The 18,269-nt window shown below is 30.6% G+C and overlaps 1 protein-coding gene across 30 annotated transcripts in view; it reads right to left on the bottom strand.

The window, feature by feature from the left end:
• The window catches only part of LOC145331869 (MAP/microtubule affinity-regulating kinase 3-like), a 201,724-nt gene that overhangs the window by 32,490 nt on the left and 150,965 nt on the right, over positions 1-18,269 (bottom strand). For all 30 annotated transcript variants that reach the window (XR_013883929.1, XR_013883930.1, XR_013883925.1 and 27 more), the window contains 3 exons: positions 9,927-10,028; positions 6,358-6,510; positions 2,486-2,576 (listed from right to left, as the gene is read on the bottom strand). Coding sequence is in view for 18 of the 30 variants with exons in the window: in XM_080176746.1 (XP_080032872.1) it covers positions 2,486-2,576; positions 6,358-6,510; positions 9,927-10,028 (346 nt within the window). In the remaining 12 variants the exon portion in view is untranslated. The remainder of the gene's footprint in view (positions 1-2,485; positions 2,577-6,357; positions 6,511-9,926; positions 10,029-18,269) is intronic.

Raw genomic sequence — 18,269 nt, 5'->3', positions numbered from 1 at the left:
CTGGAAAAAAAAACATTTTTGTAATTTTTCTATTCTATAATAAAATTGAAAGCGCCCCTTAGTTGATTTAGCAAATAAAAAGGGACAAAAGGATTTATAATTTAATTTAATTGGCTTGCCCAATGATCTATTTTTAACAATCTATTGCGTATAAAAGGAATATATCTAAACAATAAAAAAACTAAATTTTTGACAGCGAATTCTATCTTTAGAACAATCAATAATATCAACTGTCGGAAATTTAGGAGAACATGAAAATGCAATTTTTAGATTTTCACGCGCTTTTTTCTGATATTTTGTAGTCAGAAAAAAAACTTAAATTATGTAATGTTTGTGTAAAATTGTTTAGGTTGTTCTCCCTTTCTGCCTGGTGTTGCATGTTTAAATGATTATAAACACGCGAATTTAAATCCTATTCATAGAACAAGTAAGATTTAGAAACTGTTCCTATCCTAATATATAAAGTATTTAAATGTTTTTTTTTGTTTTTTAATGTCTCAAATCAATCAATTAACAACTTATTATGTATAGCAGTAGGGTTTTTTTGTCTGAAGCTTATGATCTCAAAAACTACTAAACTGATTAAGTTTTCTATTTAAGTAAGCTTTACGCTTTATGTGGTTTTAAGCTATTTCATTTTTAGAATTAAGTCTTGGGATGGTTTAGGCTATTTTTCTAGCGGTCCCTTTGAATAACGAGCCCCAATATGCTAGGAGCGCAGCTTTATATTGGTCGTAGTCAGGTTTAGGCTGATTAACAGAGAAAAAATTAGGCAAAATATGATCGGATAGCATTGAAATAACGGGAGCCAACATAAATAATCCTATCTGGTAAAAACCGCATTGCAAAATAAATATTTCATTACAAGTTAGCACTGCTATATTTTACTATTTAAATTGTACTTTCTGTACCTTCTGATTTTGTTTTATTTCTTTAAATTTAAACCTCTTAAAACAAATTAGAAAAAGAAAACGCCTCCCCCCCTCTCCTTTATTAAAAGTATCTTTTTATATACAATGCCAAATAACATTTCTTGGCCTCACTAACCCTTTGGGGCTCTAGCAACCCATTAATAAGCTTAACCGATTTACCTTTACATTTTCTTTTAATATTTTACATTTTCTTACACCTAAATTACACAATCAAAATAGTGAACATAATAGTAAAAGGTAATTTTAACGTTCAAATATTTGATTACAGCCATCCATCATATAACACTGGCATTTTTGTTATTTTTAAGCCAAGCTAAATTGTTATTTATATCAGAGAAAGTTAGAAATTTAATTTGAATTAAATTGAAATATACACAAATACGTATTTATACATTTTTCTTAGAAATTCTTTTAATTTAGCTAGAAACATTTTAATCTTTTTTATTTTTTAAAGCGAAGCTTTTCTATAATTAGGTTTGGTCCGTACGTCCGTCCGTCCGTACGAGATAGTTAGCTTTTATTCGTTAATTTAGGCATGTTAGAATTATCCTATAGATTTCAAAATTTGCATGGTGATTCCTGTAGTAGTTAGGTAAAATTTAGAAAGCGTAGCAACTCTATAATCGTTACCAGAATGTCCGTACGTCCATTATAAACATGTAGATTTTTTTACTTTTTCAATAAAAAATTTTTATGTGATAAAATCATCCGATTGATCTGATTTTTTGATTACTGATTCTTATTACAATAAGGTACAATATTATGAGCGAAGCATCTTTATAATTAAGTATCAAAAATGTTACTATGTCCTTAAACAGAATTCTGTATCTAAGAATTTTTGCAACAAATTTACGTATAATTTTGTCAAACCTTATATTTTCATATTTTGTATATTCAGTTCTGACACTCAACAAAAGTGAATGTACGTCTGTCATATCGTTTCAGAGCTTCGCTTTTATGGATGTTGTCATCCTTGTTATTTTAAAATTGAGTTTATTTTTATTAGTTTTTACAAATATGGCCCAACAAAACAGTTTTAGGAAAGGGTCCCTTAATTCCAAGTCTCACCCCCCCCCCTTATCCTTATATCATATCCTGGAAAGAGTTATGACTATTTTGGTAAGGGGTTGACTTCCCTCTCTTTCTCCACCTCAAGAGACCCTAGAGGCATCTAATGGTGTAGCGGCTAGTTTAAAAAAAAACTAAAAATAAGAATACCAACTTGTTGCATGAATCATCATACACATGTAAATTAACATTTACTATCCCATAATTAGAAGTTAAATCCACTTACTACTTAAGGCGCAGCAGATATCATAGAAAAAAAGGAAGAAAGCAGGAACAAGGTATAGTCATTGGTCAACAAGCGAAAAAAATCTGAATTAATATTTGTGGGTAGATGAAAAAGTCCTATTTAAAAAAAAAGTTTTGCCCCCGAACGACAGCTGAATATCACGTATAGGTGTCACGATCTTCCCCCAAATTGATTTCGTTGTTGGTATAAGCTGTTAAGACTGTGGTTCCCGCATGGGAATGATAATTGTTAATTTCCTTCATTCTGCCGTGTAGAACTAGATAATCAAAAACTTCGCCACCACTGGCGTATTCCATTACCAGGTACAGAGTTTTCTGTGTCTCTATCACCTAAAAATAGAAAATAGTTATTTATAGACAGTTTTCCTCGGATATTAAAATAAAAAATTATAGGATTAAACCTGTTGTTCCCCCGAGGGGCCAAAGGCCGGGGCTAACAATACTGGTATTAATCTTATTCTTAATATACATGGAAATAATAATTCTATGCTATACATGATTTTTCAGTATGGCTGAGAACCGGTTCTAACCCACCGGATATTAATCGGTTTCAAAGCTATACTGGAAAAAACATTAATTTTTTTAGGGATGCATATACAATGGACGATAAATCAATCTTCAAATTAACCATCATGAACATAATTTCTCCATTGGTAAAGCAGAAATTCTTCTTTTTGTATTTTTTTTAAAGCTACTAAAGCCAGAAACTAGTGCAAAGAGTTCGAGGGGAAGAATTATTTGAAAAAAAAAGGCTTATTTTCTATTCATATAAAGACACCAAAATCCCAAAACTGACTGAAAATCAGTAACAATAACTTTAAAATTAGTTAACAGCTACAATATTTTTAAGATAAAATTCTAGAACAGAATATGAAATTGTAGCAATATTAAATTACCTAATTTTTGGAGAGAAAAAACTAAGTACATCCGCTTATTATTACTATTTAGTAAAACATAACAAGGAATTATAACAAGATTTTCTGAGAAACAAGGAGAATTAAGTCAATAGAAAGTGTAACTTATATTTTTCCCATTGTTCTATTTACAATTGATAGGATTTATCGCATCGTATTATAGACAGCTTTCGGCTGATATTAAATGAAAAATTATAAGATTACAAACAGATTTGTTAGACCCGAGAGGCCGAAGGCACATTTCATCCCCCCCCCCCCGTAATTAATTTATGGTTGCTAATATAGACCTCATTTATTGACAAAGGTAGTGGATGGAGGGGGGGAGGCCGAGGGGGTCGTTATTTTAACAAGCTGTAAGTATCAGATTATTAAAAGGACTCTCCACAGAAAAATCAACTTTGGATTTTTGAAAATCTAACCTGAAATTATTATTCTCTGTTCAATTTTAGGCATTTTTTGTTTTTGTGGCATCGCGATCGAAGCCCTTTGAAATTTTTAACCGCCTTTAAGTGAATCCTCCCGCCATTCAATTTGTGCTGCTTTAGTGATTTTTAGCTTCTATGTTGCCGCATTCATCGCCCTTCTCCGCCGCTACTCCGCTATTCATTGCTGTATGTCGCGGTTCAATACATGCTCCCCTCTCCCTTGTTCAGAAATTAAATGGAGGCTGGGGGTGTTGTGTATAGCGACGTAAGCAATGTATAGCGGAGTAGCGGCGGAGAAGGGCGTTGAATGCGGCAACTGCAGCAAAAGATGGTTATATTTGGCGGAGGCGAACACAAAATGGAGGCGGCAGGATTGTCCAGTCAAGGAAGAGGATAAATCGTAGAGCGGCCGGTTGCAATGGAGCAAATGTTCTTTAGCGGCAAACATATATTAAGTGGAGGAAAGTGTACTATATATTGTTATAGCGGCAGTACAAATAGGCGGCGGACAAAATTTTCAAAGGGCTTCGATCGCGATGCCACAAAAACAAAAAATGCCTAAAATTGATCAGAGAATAATAGTTTCAGGTTAGATTTTCAAAAATCCAAAGTTGATTTTTCTGTGGAGAGTCCTTTTAAGAGTATATGAAATTCGGGTGCAACATCCAAGTAATAATATATCGATTTTTGCACCAGAGTGTTGCCTTGACATTTTGTGGTTCGGTAACAACATTGTTAGGCAACATTATCAAGTCTATGAGGATATATTTATTTCAAGAAAGAACACTTTTTATCCTGTAATGTAAAGTAGTAAGGCTTTTTTGTCCTAAGTTATAGATTTTGGAAATTGCTGATCTAAATACGTTGTATTTTTCAGGGATGCTTTATAGATGTCTTCATTTGGTTTTAAAATTAATATTAAAGGCAGGTATGTAGTGATAAAAAACCAAATGCCTTAGCATTAAGTAGAAACCTTATTTACACCATACAAATGTGATGTTCAAAATTTAGCCTTTTAATATTTACAACCCCATTAATGGTATTTTTAAAATCCCAACTTAAATACCTACTAGGTATAAAAAAAAACATAAAAAGCTAAAAAAAAACAGTAGCGCATATGGCAGTAAAATCCAGATAATTTATATGTTAATTAATAATAATATATGACTACACAAATTTCTCCAACATAATAACATTCTATATAAAACCATTAATGACTTTTTTTTACTTTTACATTTAGTAGGCGAAGCTTTTGTGAAAATATTCCAAAATTTATCAGGATATCACTTTCTCGTATTTATTCGAATCCGGTGGATAGGAACCGGTTCTCATCCATACGAAAAAACTATATCTAGCATCGTATTATATCCAGCTTTCTACGAATATAAAAATGTAGAATCATAGAATTAAAACCAGTTTTTTTAGTCCGTGCCTTCGGCATCTCGGGGCTAAAAAACTAGTTTTAATCTTATAATTGTACATTCTATAACCGCGGAAAGCCGTTTATAATACGATACGAGAAACTATTAAAACCTTGTGCCATAATTTCAAAGGCAGCAAAACTTGTCTATATTAAAGGCCGGTACGTTCGTCCATAACGGATAGCTCTTATCTTTAATTTAGGCATGTTAGAATAGTCATATAGATTTTAAACTTGACAAGATGAAAACTGTGACAATTAGGTACAATTTAGAAAGCGTAGCCACTCTATCGAGAGTCATTACTAATATGTATGTCCATTTTTAACCTAAAGGTTATATTTCTTTTATGAAAACAATTTGAATTGTGTAAGAAAATATAGTGACAATTGGGACATGATTATAAAAATCAAAATAATGTGGTTAGGAAAAGTGGGGGAGGGGAGGGGAGGGGGGGCTTATGATTTATTGATAAGTATTTAGTCAAGTGGAAACAAAGATAATCAAACTTTACAACGACAAAAGTAGTCAAATCCAGTAGATATACAGTGGGAGGAATTTTACTTGTTGATTTTTCGTAATGATTGAAGCCTTATTTTATACTAAACGTGTTATAGAAATTATATTTACTTAAAATATTCCAAAAATGCTAACATCTTTGTTTTGCTTTTATTGATATACTGTTTGCCCTTTAAGATCCCATTAACAATTAAACCGTTTCAGTTCTCTTTTATAGCGAAACTTCAACAAATACTAGAAGATGGTTTTTTGCTGTATATTTTATTTCAAAGTCCTTTTTCTATCCCATACCTCCTTGTTCGAATACAGAGCCCCTAGATGTTAGGGGCAAAGTCACTAGATACAATCGCACAAAGCTTAGGTAATATTGTTAGAAATACTTTGAAAAGTACATAAAGCACAAATAAAGTTGCACAGTAAGTCGAAAGTTCATACACTTATAATCTACAGCCCTTTTTTTAACCCAATCATTTATTAGAAATCTGGTATTTAGTATTAATAGGTAACTGTCAAATATTTTTTTTTAATCCAGTGAAAAGGGAAAAATCAATCTTTCCTCTCAACCGCTTATGATTAATTTATTCGAAGAGAGAGGGGACAATGGGCTGTTTATTACACTAGTCCCCAAAGTTTTATAATAACGTTTTCTTATTCGTTGGCTTAGCAACTTTGGGGACTTAAGTGAATTTTGATTTGTTGGTTCATTTATTTGAGTGTTTAAACGTTTGAACCAATAATTTTACGTTAAAAAAGGGGAATTTTGAGTATCAACATTGGAGATGTACAAAAATTTATCGGTCACTGTCTTATCCCTTTAGATCCCTGAATTTGTTACCTGAAAAAGTTTAACTATGTTGGGATGGTCCAGGGTCTTCATTATCCTCACTTCTCTGAATAGTTTCTGTAATGACCCGGGGTTTAGCTGGGTTTTATCTATAATCTTGATGGCCACCTCTTTACCAGTAGGAATATGCTTCGCCAGTTTGACCTGAAATATTATTATTAGATGAAACACTGTGTATTACACAATCCATAAAAAAGCTAATAAATATATATAAAATTTAGGGGAAGAGCCACAATTTGAATATTGCTCCATATTAAGACAAAGGGCGTGTAATCAAAGGGTTTGTTGTCCCTTGATGAAAAGTGCATTAGCCCCTGTTACAAAACTCTTAAGAACCTTTAATAAGCATTTTAACCTTTTAACAAACAAATATGGTATAAAAATTACAAAACTCGGCCTTGTAAATAAAATAAATAGCTTACTAGGTATATACTTATGATTTATTAATTTCATATTATTTTTAACTAAATAATGAAGATTTATATCACACTTATCGTGTTAAAAATTGGTATATATCCACTTCCGCGCATGTATTGGTATTATTACAATGGATGTAGAATATACATGGATATTATGACAGGAGTAAAATTGTCGTCAGATTGCTATTTCCCCCGTCATTTATTGATCAGTTTTTTTATTCAGTAGGAGGGGAGGGGATAGGTTGAAGGGATTAGATGAGGGAAAAACGTTCTGGGGACCACTTATTGTAATTTACAGAAGGGATAACTTTGTGTAAAATCATTGGGGATGTATTGTAAATCAATTTATCGGCCATTGTCCTATACTCTTAGATCCCTGATATGAAACACAATGCGAACTTGACCATTAACGGACGCGATATCACACCAAAATTACTATAACTGCATTTGATAAATTAAGTAATATTAAAATGCATAAAAATATGTTCTTTTTTATCCTTAGTTTATATTCATATATATATTTATATATTTAATTTGTATTCAGGGAGGGAGGGGACATTGGGCTGATACCCAACGTTTTTGAACATGTTTTTCTCATTCATTAACTTAAAATCTAGGGTATTTTTTATAAATCTTAATTCTTAATTCATCAAAATTAGTAGTGTCAAAATGTTTGAATCCATACTTAAAATCTACAGAAATGGTTATCTTGTTAATTATCATTGGGGATGTATGACAATTTATTCCATCTTACTATATAATGATTGGTTTCTTTATGGGCATAATTTTCCTTGTTAATTTAAGAATAGCTGCCTTAATTAAACATACATTTGTCACCGGGAAATTAGCATGGAATTCTGAATTTATATTAAATTATGGAATAATTTAACATACATTAACATATACGAGGCAAATAAATTGTTAGTTTTTACTGAAAAATAATTTAAAATTTCGCAAACTATTTTAAAAATCCGTCATTGCTACCATCATTATTAAATGATAAATTGAAATGTATTGATATTTTCATCTACTTATGACAGAAAACCATATTTAGTCGATAAAAAAATACATTTTAGTTTAGAGCTACTTTACAATTTTAAATGTAATTTCGTCCATCAGCCACGAGTATTTTTTTAAAAGAAACATTGATTTTGTAGGCTAATATTCAAGATAAACGTCTGAATTATTTTGTGATGATACTTAAAATCAATAAAGTCCTAATATTTCACTTGAAAGAGATAGAATTATGAATTTTTTGAGAAGATTTCTCTTGCAATGAGTCTACTTTGAATTCACAAAAAAATATTTATTATAAGTGGCCCTCTTTCTTAAATTATAAAATAGAAAAAAAAAGTGTCAACTTATTTGGCACTTTTAATTGTAGAGTTTTAAACTAAATAAGGCTTCATTGATTCGCCCCCACACACAATCTTTGTGTCCATTGTACGCAGGGATGAGACATTGGACGATAAATTGATGTACATCCCCAATGATGATCAACACCTTCTCAAGTTATTGGTTGAAAAGTTTGAACAAACCAATCAAAATTTTAAAAAAATAATAAGATGACGTGTTTATAAAGCTTTGGGTCCCAGTGTTATTTACAGTCCAATGTCCCCTTCCTCCCTGACTTGAGATGGATTTAGAGAGTGAAATGTGCACAACTATTACATGAAATTTGAAGGGTTCTAAAGGTAGAAAGTGGTAAGGTGGTACTACATTATGGATTATTAAGATCCCAATTTTTATTCATCTTTGTAAAGATTTTTAGGGTTAAAGGGGTTGGGGGAAAAAAAAAGTTAACATTTACTTTTTTTGTAATTAAAATAATACCTATAATAATAAATCAAATTCATCCCCTAATAGTAAAACTAGAAGATAATCTTGAAACCAAATGATCTCTTAACGCCCCTCAATTGAAGTAGGGATATAATTTTCCCATTATGTAAAATCCTAATAATGTATTATATAAAAGATCTCATGTTTTTTTTTGTTTTTTTGAGGTACTATACCTATCTCTTAAACCCAATTATAGATAAGAGAAAAATAACTGATAAGAATTAATGCAACTGTCATTTTTTGTCCTTTTTTTACAATGAAATTGGATTTTGATGACCTTTCATTCATCTTTAAATGAATGATTCTAATTTTTTAATAAACTTAATAGAACCAATTTAAATTTCTTACTTTTTTAAGTTTGAAAAGGGGAGGGAAGGGGTAGGAGAAATTTCTTCGCTTTATTGTTCTACCCAGAGTTCTAAAGGGATAAGACAATGACCTATAAATTAATGTACATCCGCAATATCGATACATAAAATTACCCCTTCTATAGATTACAATGAGAGGATGAAACGTTTGGACACTCAACTAAATTACCAAAGCAGTTAAAATTCAATAAAGGTTGTTAAGTCAATGAAGAAGAAAACTTTGGGGACTAGTGTAATAAACAGCCCAATGTCCCCTCTTTCCATGGTTCTACCAATAATTTACCAGAATCCAATTTTGATTATGCCAAAACTCAAAATCATGTGAATGTATCTCAACACCCCCCCCCCCCCCCTCCCCCCCAACAAATCAAATATTGCACAATTTCTTTTGTTTACGCACTCTTTTGCGTCAGAAATTTTTACAAGATTTGTAAATAAAGAAATCCGTCAAAAGCCGAATTTTAGAGGAAAAAAAATCCGTTATGCATTTCAGTGTGTATTTGCGATATACAATCAAAAGTTATATTCAATGTTTTAAAGTTGTCAACTGACCTCTTTTCAATGCGTACGTACAAGAATTGAGCATTGAAAAGATTCGTTTTTAAACAGAAAGCTGTTTTTGCTAGCAGTCGTCGCTTTTACGCTTATGTTCATGTAATGCAAATATTAACTAACTAACACACAAGGATATAAAGGGATATGCCAATGAACCATAAATATATATAACCTTTGATGATAATCAAAATTAACCCTTCTGTAGATTAAAATTATTGGTCAATCAACACTAGTTTGTAAAAAATCAATTAAATTTTGATAAAAGTACCCAAACTTTTTTATGACAAAAAAAAATTTAATTTGTTATAAAAAATGTAATTTACAGTTCATTGTCCCCTCCCTCTCTGTGGATAAACTATACTAATATAAGAAAGGTTACCTTTGCAAAATTTCCTTTGCCGATGGTTTTTTGCAGCCTGTATTTTCCAATGTGCGGTTCTTCTCCCGGCCTGTAGCCACTAGACTCGCGACTTTCAGAACCCTGAAATTAAAGGAATACGTTAATATAAAGGAGTATGAAATTGAGTATGTATTTTGTCTGTAGCTTATCTCACTAACCACTGAACCGAAAGGGTTCTTTTTTTTAGAGGACCTTCATTCACATAGGTTCTGAGGTGGTTTTAGGCAATTTTATCTATCGGTTAAAGTCTTAGGATGGTTTTAGGTTTTTTTCTGCTTTTTTCTTCCCTTTTAATACAACCGCTAGTGTTTAAAAGCAAATTTTTTTTATAAATAGGTTATTAAGTCTGTACCTAAGCTCTTTCAGTTAATTTAAACATGTTACAACTAACCTATCGATTTCAAATTTTAGATGATGATTCTTGTAACAGTTAAGTACAATTTAGAAAGCGTAGCGACTCTATAATAGTAAGCAGAAAGTCTGTACGTTTTATACATGTTTAATTTATCTATTTTGACATTTTGACAACTTTTTTGTGATATAATCATCCTATTCATCTGATTTTTTAACATTGATTCCTAGGAAACCCAGGTACAATATTTTTATCAAAGCATCTCTATAATCAAGTCATAAAAATAAAACCATGTCCAGAATTCTGTATTTACGAAATTTTTACATTTGGATTAATCTGCATTAACCTTTAAAAACAAAACAAAAAAGTGTACTTATTCTAATAAGTCATGTTCTACCGTTTAAGTATCTAAAAGTACACATGAATTCCAAAAAATACGTTTACCAACTATTAGACAAAAAAAGTGTTTTAAATAGAATTCAATTTCAACAGAGAATTGAATTAGCAAATCACACGAAAGACTGGTTAGGAAATCTCTTTTTCTTTCTTGGAGCAAAGCTACTCTATAACTCTTCAATGGTGTTATGCCTGTCTGTCAGTAAGAGTCATAGAAAATTGTCAGAGAGAGTTTCAATCAGTGAACTAAAGGGATAAGACAACGACCGATAAATTGATGAACATCCCAAATGATGATACACAAAATTTCCCCTTCTGTAGATTACAATTAGTGAATGAAACGTTTTGACACTCAACTTAAAAAACCAACCAATTAAAATTCATTAACAGTCCTCAATTTGTTAAACCAACGAATAAGAAAACATTACCATAAAACTTTGGGGACTAACGCAATAAACAGCCAAATGTCCCTCCCTCTCTGTGTTTCAATGAGATACAGATTTTGAAAAAAGGATAAAAAATGAATAAAAGAGTGCAACGGCTTCGCTATTTCTATTGATAAAATCGTCCTTGTTTTTTTCCACTTTTTTTGCAAAAACAAATGCTTTAATTCTCTCCTTTTTTTCTCTCTTTTTAGACAATTACTTTTTAAAGTAAGAGAAAAAGGGATAGATATATAAATGTAGCCTATGGCATAATTTTATTATGAAAAGTAGTAAGGTTTTTTGATGTCTATAATTTAAAATTTCGTTAACTACTATACCAGTTATCTCTTATAGGGAAGCTTCACATAGGTCCCCGGATAGTTTTAGGCTCTTTAGATTTAGTCATCGGAAGGTTTTTGTCTATTTTTTGGCGATTAATTAATATATCTACATCCCAAATGATGATAAACAAAATTATTCCTTCTATAGATGAAAATTACTTGATGAAAAGTTGGGAAACTGCTAGTTTGAGCCAATCAAACAAGATTTTTAAATAACCAAAGTTTGAAAGCTAACAAAAGTGTTATTTTGTGAAATTTTCAAATTCCCAAATTCTATATATTTTAACATGTCTCTATGGAAAAAAAGGGGTTAGGAAAACCATAGGGGTAATGGCAGGAAATAAAACGAAGCTTTTTTTGTAGGGGGAGAAAAGGGTTTGTTAATATACCTCGTCATGTACTAATGATCATTACTCGGACCTATTGTTTTGTACATTAAAAAAGAATCAAGCTTTTTAAAGATATGTTGTGATGATATATTCAAATCTTCACGTTTTTTTGTGAAGAAATCAAATGGAAAAACCCAGATTTTCTAGGTAAAATTTATGTCAAGGGACAAAACTTACAAACCTTTGATTGCTAGTTTTGTTCACCGTCATGTAGGCCTTAACAATTCAGCGAGTTAATTAATCTAAAATTTCACTCTTGTCTTGCTGGTTTTTTTTAAAAACGGATTTGTATGCTTCGTTTTTTTTTCATTGCATGGTTGTTTTTTTATCATTTTTGTTAAAAACCTTTTTTCCAGTTTCACCTTGATAAACAAAATTACCCCTTCAGTAGATTATAATTGTACAATTTTGTACAAACAATTCGACATTTGTTAGAAAACGAATTAGTGAACGTGTTTAATTCTGTATAAATTGGAGGACCAGTAAAATTTAAAGTACAAGCATTACATGTTTTATTTTAAAAGGATTAATGTCATTGTATACAACCTTCTATTCCTTATAATATATAGTAGTAAGGTTTTTTTATGTCTGTAGCTTAGATCTTAATAACTGCCCAACCGATTGGGTTTTTCACTTTAAGAACGGTTCAAAGGTTCTATTTAATATTTCGTTTTAAGATTTTAGTTTTGGGATGTTTTTATGCTATTTTTCTGCCTTTTCTTGACCATTCTAATACTCAGCCCCTAGAGGCTAGTGGCACAGCCACAAATTCCTTAACCACTGTACACAGGTACACAACAAGGTACACAGACCCATGCATATTTGACAATACTCTATTCAAGATATTCTGCGTTGCGTGAAGTCTCGGTGATGGAGTGACATTGGACTTTGAAATTATACTGGTCCCCAAAGTTTAACAAACACGATATCTCATTCGTTGGTTAAATATCTTTGGGTACGAATCATAGATCACATCTTTAAATAAAGAAGCTGGATGTTTGTATGTATGTTTGTTTAGAAAGATCTCAGAAACAACTGGACTGCTTTTTTTGTTTTTTAATCATGTTTGCTAGTTATCAAGCGGATTTTTTTATTTCCAAGAAATTTTTTTTAAATAAAAGAACATTTTATAAACTAAAATTGTATAACATTTTTTTGCTTAAATAAGTAATAAACATAAAAACATATTTACAAAAGAAATTTTATGGTTTCCTTATTTTATCTATTTTCAAATATTAAATAACATATTTTTTGCTATATTTATAAACTTATTAGATTATGAATAAATTAATATAATTTAAACACTTTTAATTCTTTTTATCTCTACCAATAAAAATAAAGAAGTCATACTTTTCTTGTATCAATATATCTCTAAACGGATAGAGGAATGTTCCTTGTTTTCAGATGGTTTTTGGCTATTTTAACTTCTTAAGTAGGCCCTCTATAGACTAGGGGTTTTACATGCATTTCAATGTCTTTAAATTAAAAAAAAATATTACATATGAGTCAACTAGGACAATCATATCCATTAGTAGATCAGCAATGACAGACTGTTACAGTTGTCTTTAAATGATTTACAAGTTGCTTTGCCCCTAGCCTCATGGTAAGGGCGGGTATGTCAGGAATATGGCCTAAAACCGCATTAAGGCATTTATAAAGCTTTCTTGAAAAGTATAACTCATTTGGACAATTAATCTAAGAGATCTTTAGCTAGAGGCCTCTAGGGGTGTAGTACATACAAACAGGATATAATTTCTTATCCCGGATAAAAAAAGAAATGGTTAATGAGTAATAATGGAAATTAGTTTTAATGGAAGGATATTTATTTTATTTAATTAGAGAATATTCTCAGAAGAAAAGTTCTTAAGTAATATAAACACTGTATTATTTTTAATAGCGATAATATTTTATAAGTCTTAAAATTTTTGATTTAAATCATTAAAGAAAAAAATATGAAAACATTGTACTTATAATTTTAATGTTTTATGTAGACTATGAAAGGGTTGTAGTACCCTAACCCAAAAATAGTTAAAACCTTCCCTGGACCTAAAGTGCATATGATAACCATCTCGGTTTAGCGGTTAGTGAGATCCTTTGCTACAAACACATTCTGTAACTTTCATATAAAGATTGAATGATATTTAGGTCTAGATTGTGACCAACATTAATACTAGATCCCTTAATAAACCATTTACAACTTTGACATATAGTTCTGTTTATTTGGGTTTTTAAGAGGGAAGAAAGGGTTGAAGATTAGTTGCTATTGTCCTCTCCTTGCCTGCATAGTAACTGTCACTAAATGTCGCTAATCTAATAATGGTATAATTATATATTGGATGGTGATAAATCAAACATTAATTCTCACCAATATTGGACAGGGATATGACCACACAAGATTATTAAAAGGGGAGGGGGAGGGGAGGGGCATTGAAATATACTCTTTGCTAAGTTTATAAAAACAATTTCCGTCCATTTTGCTTTAAAACTATTGAAATCTGATTGGTTAGCACTAACTAGCAGAGACAGATATTTCACAAAGATTTTTAATCTACAACAGGGTTAATTTTGTTCAATATAAACATTCATTTAAACCCATTGTCGTATCCCTTAAGATCCATTATTTTGCTTTAAATTAAAGAAGTACATTAGGTACATTTTAAAGAAAAAAATCTTTTTTCTTAGTGTATTTTTCCAATCTAATTTGCATTTTAGCCCTTTTTTTCGTACTATGAAACATTTATTTTATAAAACACAAAAATACGTTTATATTTTAAGGAATTTTCATCAGAATTGAATAACTTATAATAAAATAGAGTTAATAGAAAAAGGGATTATTTAAAAATAGTTTTTAAAAAGAATTATAAGACATCCTCTTTTAAATAATTGACTAATTTCTTATTGTCTCAAGTAGCGATGCTACTTACTATATTGTCATTGCTGTCCGTCTGTCCCCCTCCCAAGAGAATTTGCCCCTGGAAAAAAAACTGAAAGAGAAGGGTTAACATTTTGATGTGTCTGTATGTATGTTTTGAAAATCCTTAAGCCACGCTACTTTTAAAATATTTACATCCTTGTAAGTTCTCTCTAGTCTCTCTGTGTGACTCTGAGAAATCTCTGAAAACAATCATAAAATGTTGAAAATTTCTCTTTTTTCTAACCACTGCGCTAATAGAAAACAATAATCATAGATTTATCAAAAAAAAAATGGACATTCCAAATTAATATAGACAAAGTTACCCCTTCAGTAAATTATTGGTAGAAAAGCTTCTACATTGTTAATATTACGAACCAATCAATCGTTTTTAGTCAATGAATTAGACAACGTGATAACAAAACTATGGTCAAAAGTAAGTGGACTTTTTATCAATAGTTTTAAAGATTTCTGTTATTGTAATCTTTAGTTTAGCTTACTCTTTTCTTTCTTGTCTCTCACTCAAAGAGTATTATAAATAGAGATTATCTTAAAAAAACCGCGCTTGCTTTTAGGCTACAAACTATCAAGAGATAATCAAATGATAACAAATATTGGGGGGGGGGGGGTGCATTTAACACGTTAATGTTCTTAGAGTAGCGATCCTTATTGCCTTTGAATAGGTACCTATGTAGATTAAAAACAGAATTTTTTGGCGTGCGCAAGAGTTGGCTAGCAAATTATGAGTAAAAATTTCACACATTCTAGCAAGAGAAATTGTAATAATGAATTCTACGGCTCATCAAAAGAGAGAAAGAGATAGAGAAAGAGAGAGGAGAGAGAGAGAGGAGAGAGAGAGAAATAGAGAGGAGAGAGTGAAAGAGAGATAGAGAGACAGAAAATAATTATAATGTCATCACACAAACATATTTCCCCAGGGAGAGAGAGAGACATGGATGAAATATTATTTTTAGTAGCGAAGCTACATTATATTAATGTATGTCATATCAACTTATTGTGTATTGCTTATTCAATAGGTTTATTTCACACGTCGTTTGATTTTATGCTATTTTCAAGACACAATTGCCTATAAAGTTAATTATCTAAGTTAAGATATCATTAAAAGGCTGGTCCAATTGGGTTTTACATTTCAGGGAAACGTTGTACATGTCTTACTGTGGTTTTTTAATATTAAACTTACACCCTGTAGAAGATTTCAAAATATTTTCTTTTGGGGGGAGTGCTTGCCCCCCTCAGATGATTTGCTTGCTCTTAAACTCTAAGCTGTACTTTTCTTTTGTTTTAAAATATTTGATTTATTTTTTGTTTAAAAAATACCTATTCAAAACTCTTTTTATACTAAGTACGAATCAATTTTTAAAAGTAATTACAAATAATAAAATAATATGTGAAAATTATATATAAAGAAAAAGGGGTAGGTACATAAAAATGATTTTATTAAAAATTTTGTTATATTATGTAAAGATTGTCAAAATGTAAGATTTTTAAGTATGTTGATTAAAGAGGAAAGGTATTTTCTGTCTGAAGATTAAGTTCTCCTTTTTCGGGAAGCTTTAGATATGTTCCAGGATGATTTTGGGCTAATTTAGCATTTAGAGCACCTAGATGCTAGAGGCGCTTCCGCTGGTAAACAATATAATGCCTTACAAATCATGTATAAGCTATAAAATCTCAAAGATGCTTGAAGCTAAGCATCTAGGCTGTAAAGTAATAAAGAATTTCTCAAAAGGAACAAGAAAAAAAATTCGTTGTGTTATTATTTTCTTTCACATATGTTAGGATGGTTTTAAGCTATTTTCATCAATTACCATTGATGGAATTATCCCTTTATGAACTGTGAGAGAAAAAATGTTTGAATCATATGCTGGGAAAAAATCTCACTTTAATGAAAAATTATCTTTTCTTTTGGTGGTGAAATTATTAATAAAATTTTCAGTTTGTCTCCGTCAAAATTACAAGGAGGGAGAGGACAGTGGCAATTAAATTGATCTACATCCCTTTCTTATACTTAATTTTTACCAGCTATGTAAGTCATATGAAAAAATATATGATTAACTCCAATTTGTTGGCCCCGAAGGGTCAAAGGCCCAGACCAACCAGGATGGATTTACTTTATGATTTTCATTTTTATTCTGTGCAAAACGATATGATAACAATAATTTCAAATATTTATTTTTAAAATGCTAAAATATTTGTTAAATATTTTCATGTACTTTTTCTACTTTGATAAAATATCTTTTTATACTTCATTTATCAAATAAATGAGATATTTTAATATTTCACAATCAAGAAAAATCTTCTCGTAACCAGTTATCCTTATACTAAAGTAACAGGATGTCTGTTTGTCTCTTTGTGTGTCTGTGTGTTTGTACCGAAGGATCTCGCTAAAAGCTAAACCTATCGGGTTCTCCTTAACAAGGTAGTTTCTCATAGGTCCCGGGAAGGTTTATAACTATTTTTGGGGAGGGTACCACCACCCTCCCAAGAGAAATCACAATAAATCGAAATTTTTTCCTCTCGAATAGAGACTCCTACGTAACATTGCAAAGTATCGTAGCAATTTGATAGAGACTCCTTCGCAACATTGCAAGGTATCGTATTATTTTTTTTAAAATACCAAACATTTAAAGTGCCACCAGAGTCCTCTAGGGGCGTAGCCGCTCGTAATAAGTAAAGGATTTATTTTGGTAACTGCTTAATTATTTTTATCACATTTAATGTGAGAATGTTGCTATTATCATATTCAAAATAAATGCTGTAATAAGCTTTAAAATATTTAAACACTAGTCTCTTATTGGACACAAAATGACGTCCAATAAGAAAAAGGAATAAAAATATTGGAAAGAAAATTATTTTATTTCAAAATTAATTCTTGGCATTTTGGAATAAAAAATATAGGGGAAAGAAAATTATTTATTTCAAATTTATTTCTGGTCTTGAAATAATATTCATTATTTTATTTTAATTCGAGTGTCAACCAATAAGAAATAGGCATGCTGTTTTAAAAGTTTGGAATAAAAATTATTATTTTTTGTCAATTACTTTTTTCAGAGTATAAAATGAGAATAAATTTTCCAACATCATTATTGATTTCATATTTAACATTTCATACAGTGGGTAATATTTATTTCAACATTTTTTGTCATTCAAAATCAAGTGTCACAAAAATAATAATATTTAACATAAAAAAGAAATTTTTAAAATAATTTTGTTTTCTTTATTTGTTGAAGATTTAAGCCCAAGCTTTTTCTGAGGGGGGAGACCCCCCTCAACCCCCCCTCTCCTGAGGGGGGAAACCCCCCTCGACCCCCCCCCTGACGCTCTCTTCTTTAAATCTTTCATTATTTCTGTAATTTATTCTAACTATCTTATAAATTTCAAAACATGAGATAAAAAGGAAATAATTTGCTGTACATTATTAAAAAATTTAAAAATTGTAAAAAAAATTCCAACATGATTTTTAATTTTAAATACAAGAATATTTTTT

The sequence above is a fragment of the Acartia tonsa genome, chromosome 11 (assembly GCF_053477335.1).
Source record: "Acartia tonsa isolate MP-2025a chromosome 11, ASM5347733v1, whole genome shotgun sequence".
Lineage (NCBI taxonomy): Eukaryota > Metazoa > Arthropoda > Copepoda > Calanoida > Acartiidae > Acartia > Acartia tonsa.
Note: the sequence above shows the minus strand (reverse complement) of the source record. Positions and strands in the feature narration are given on the sequence as shown.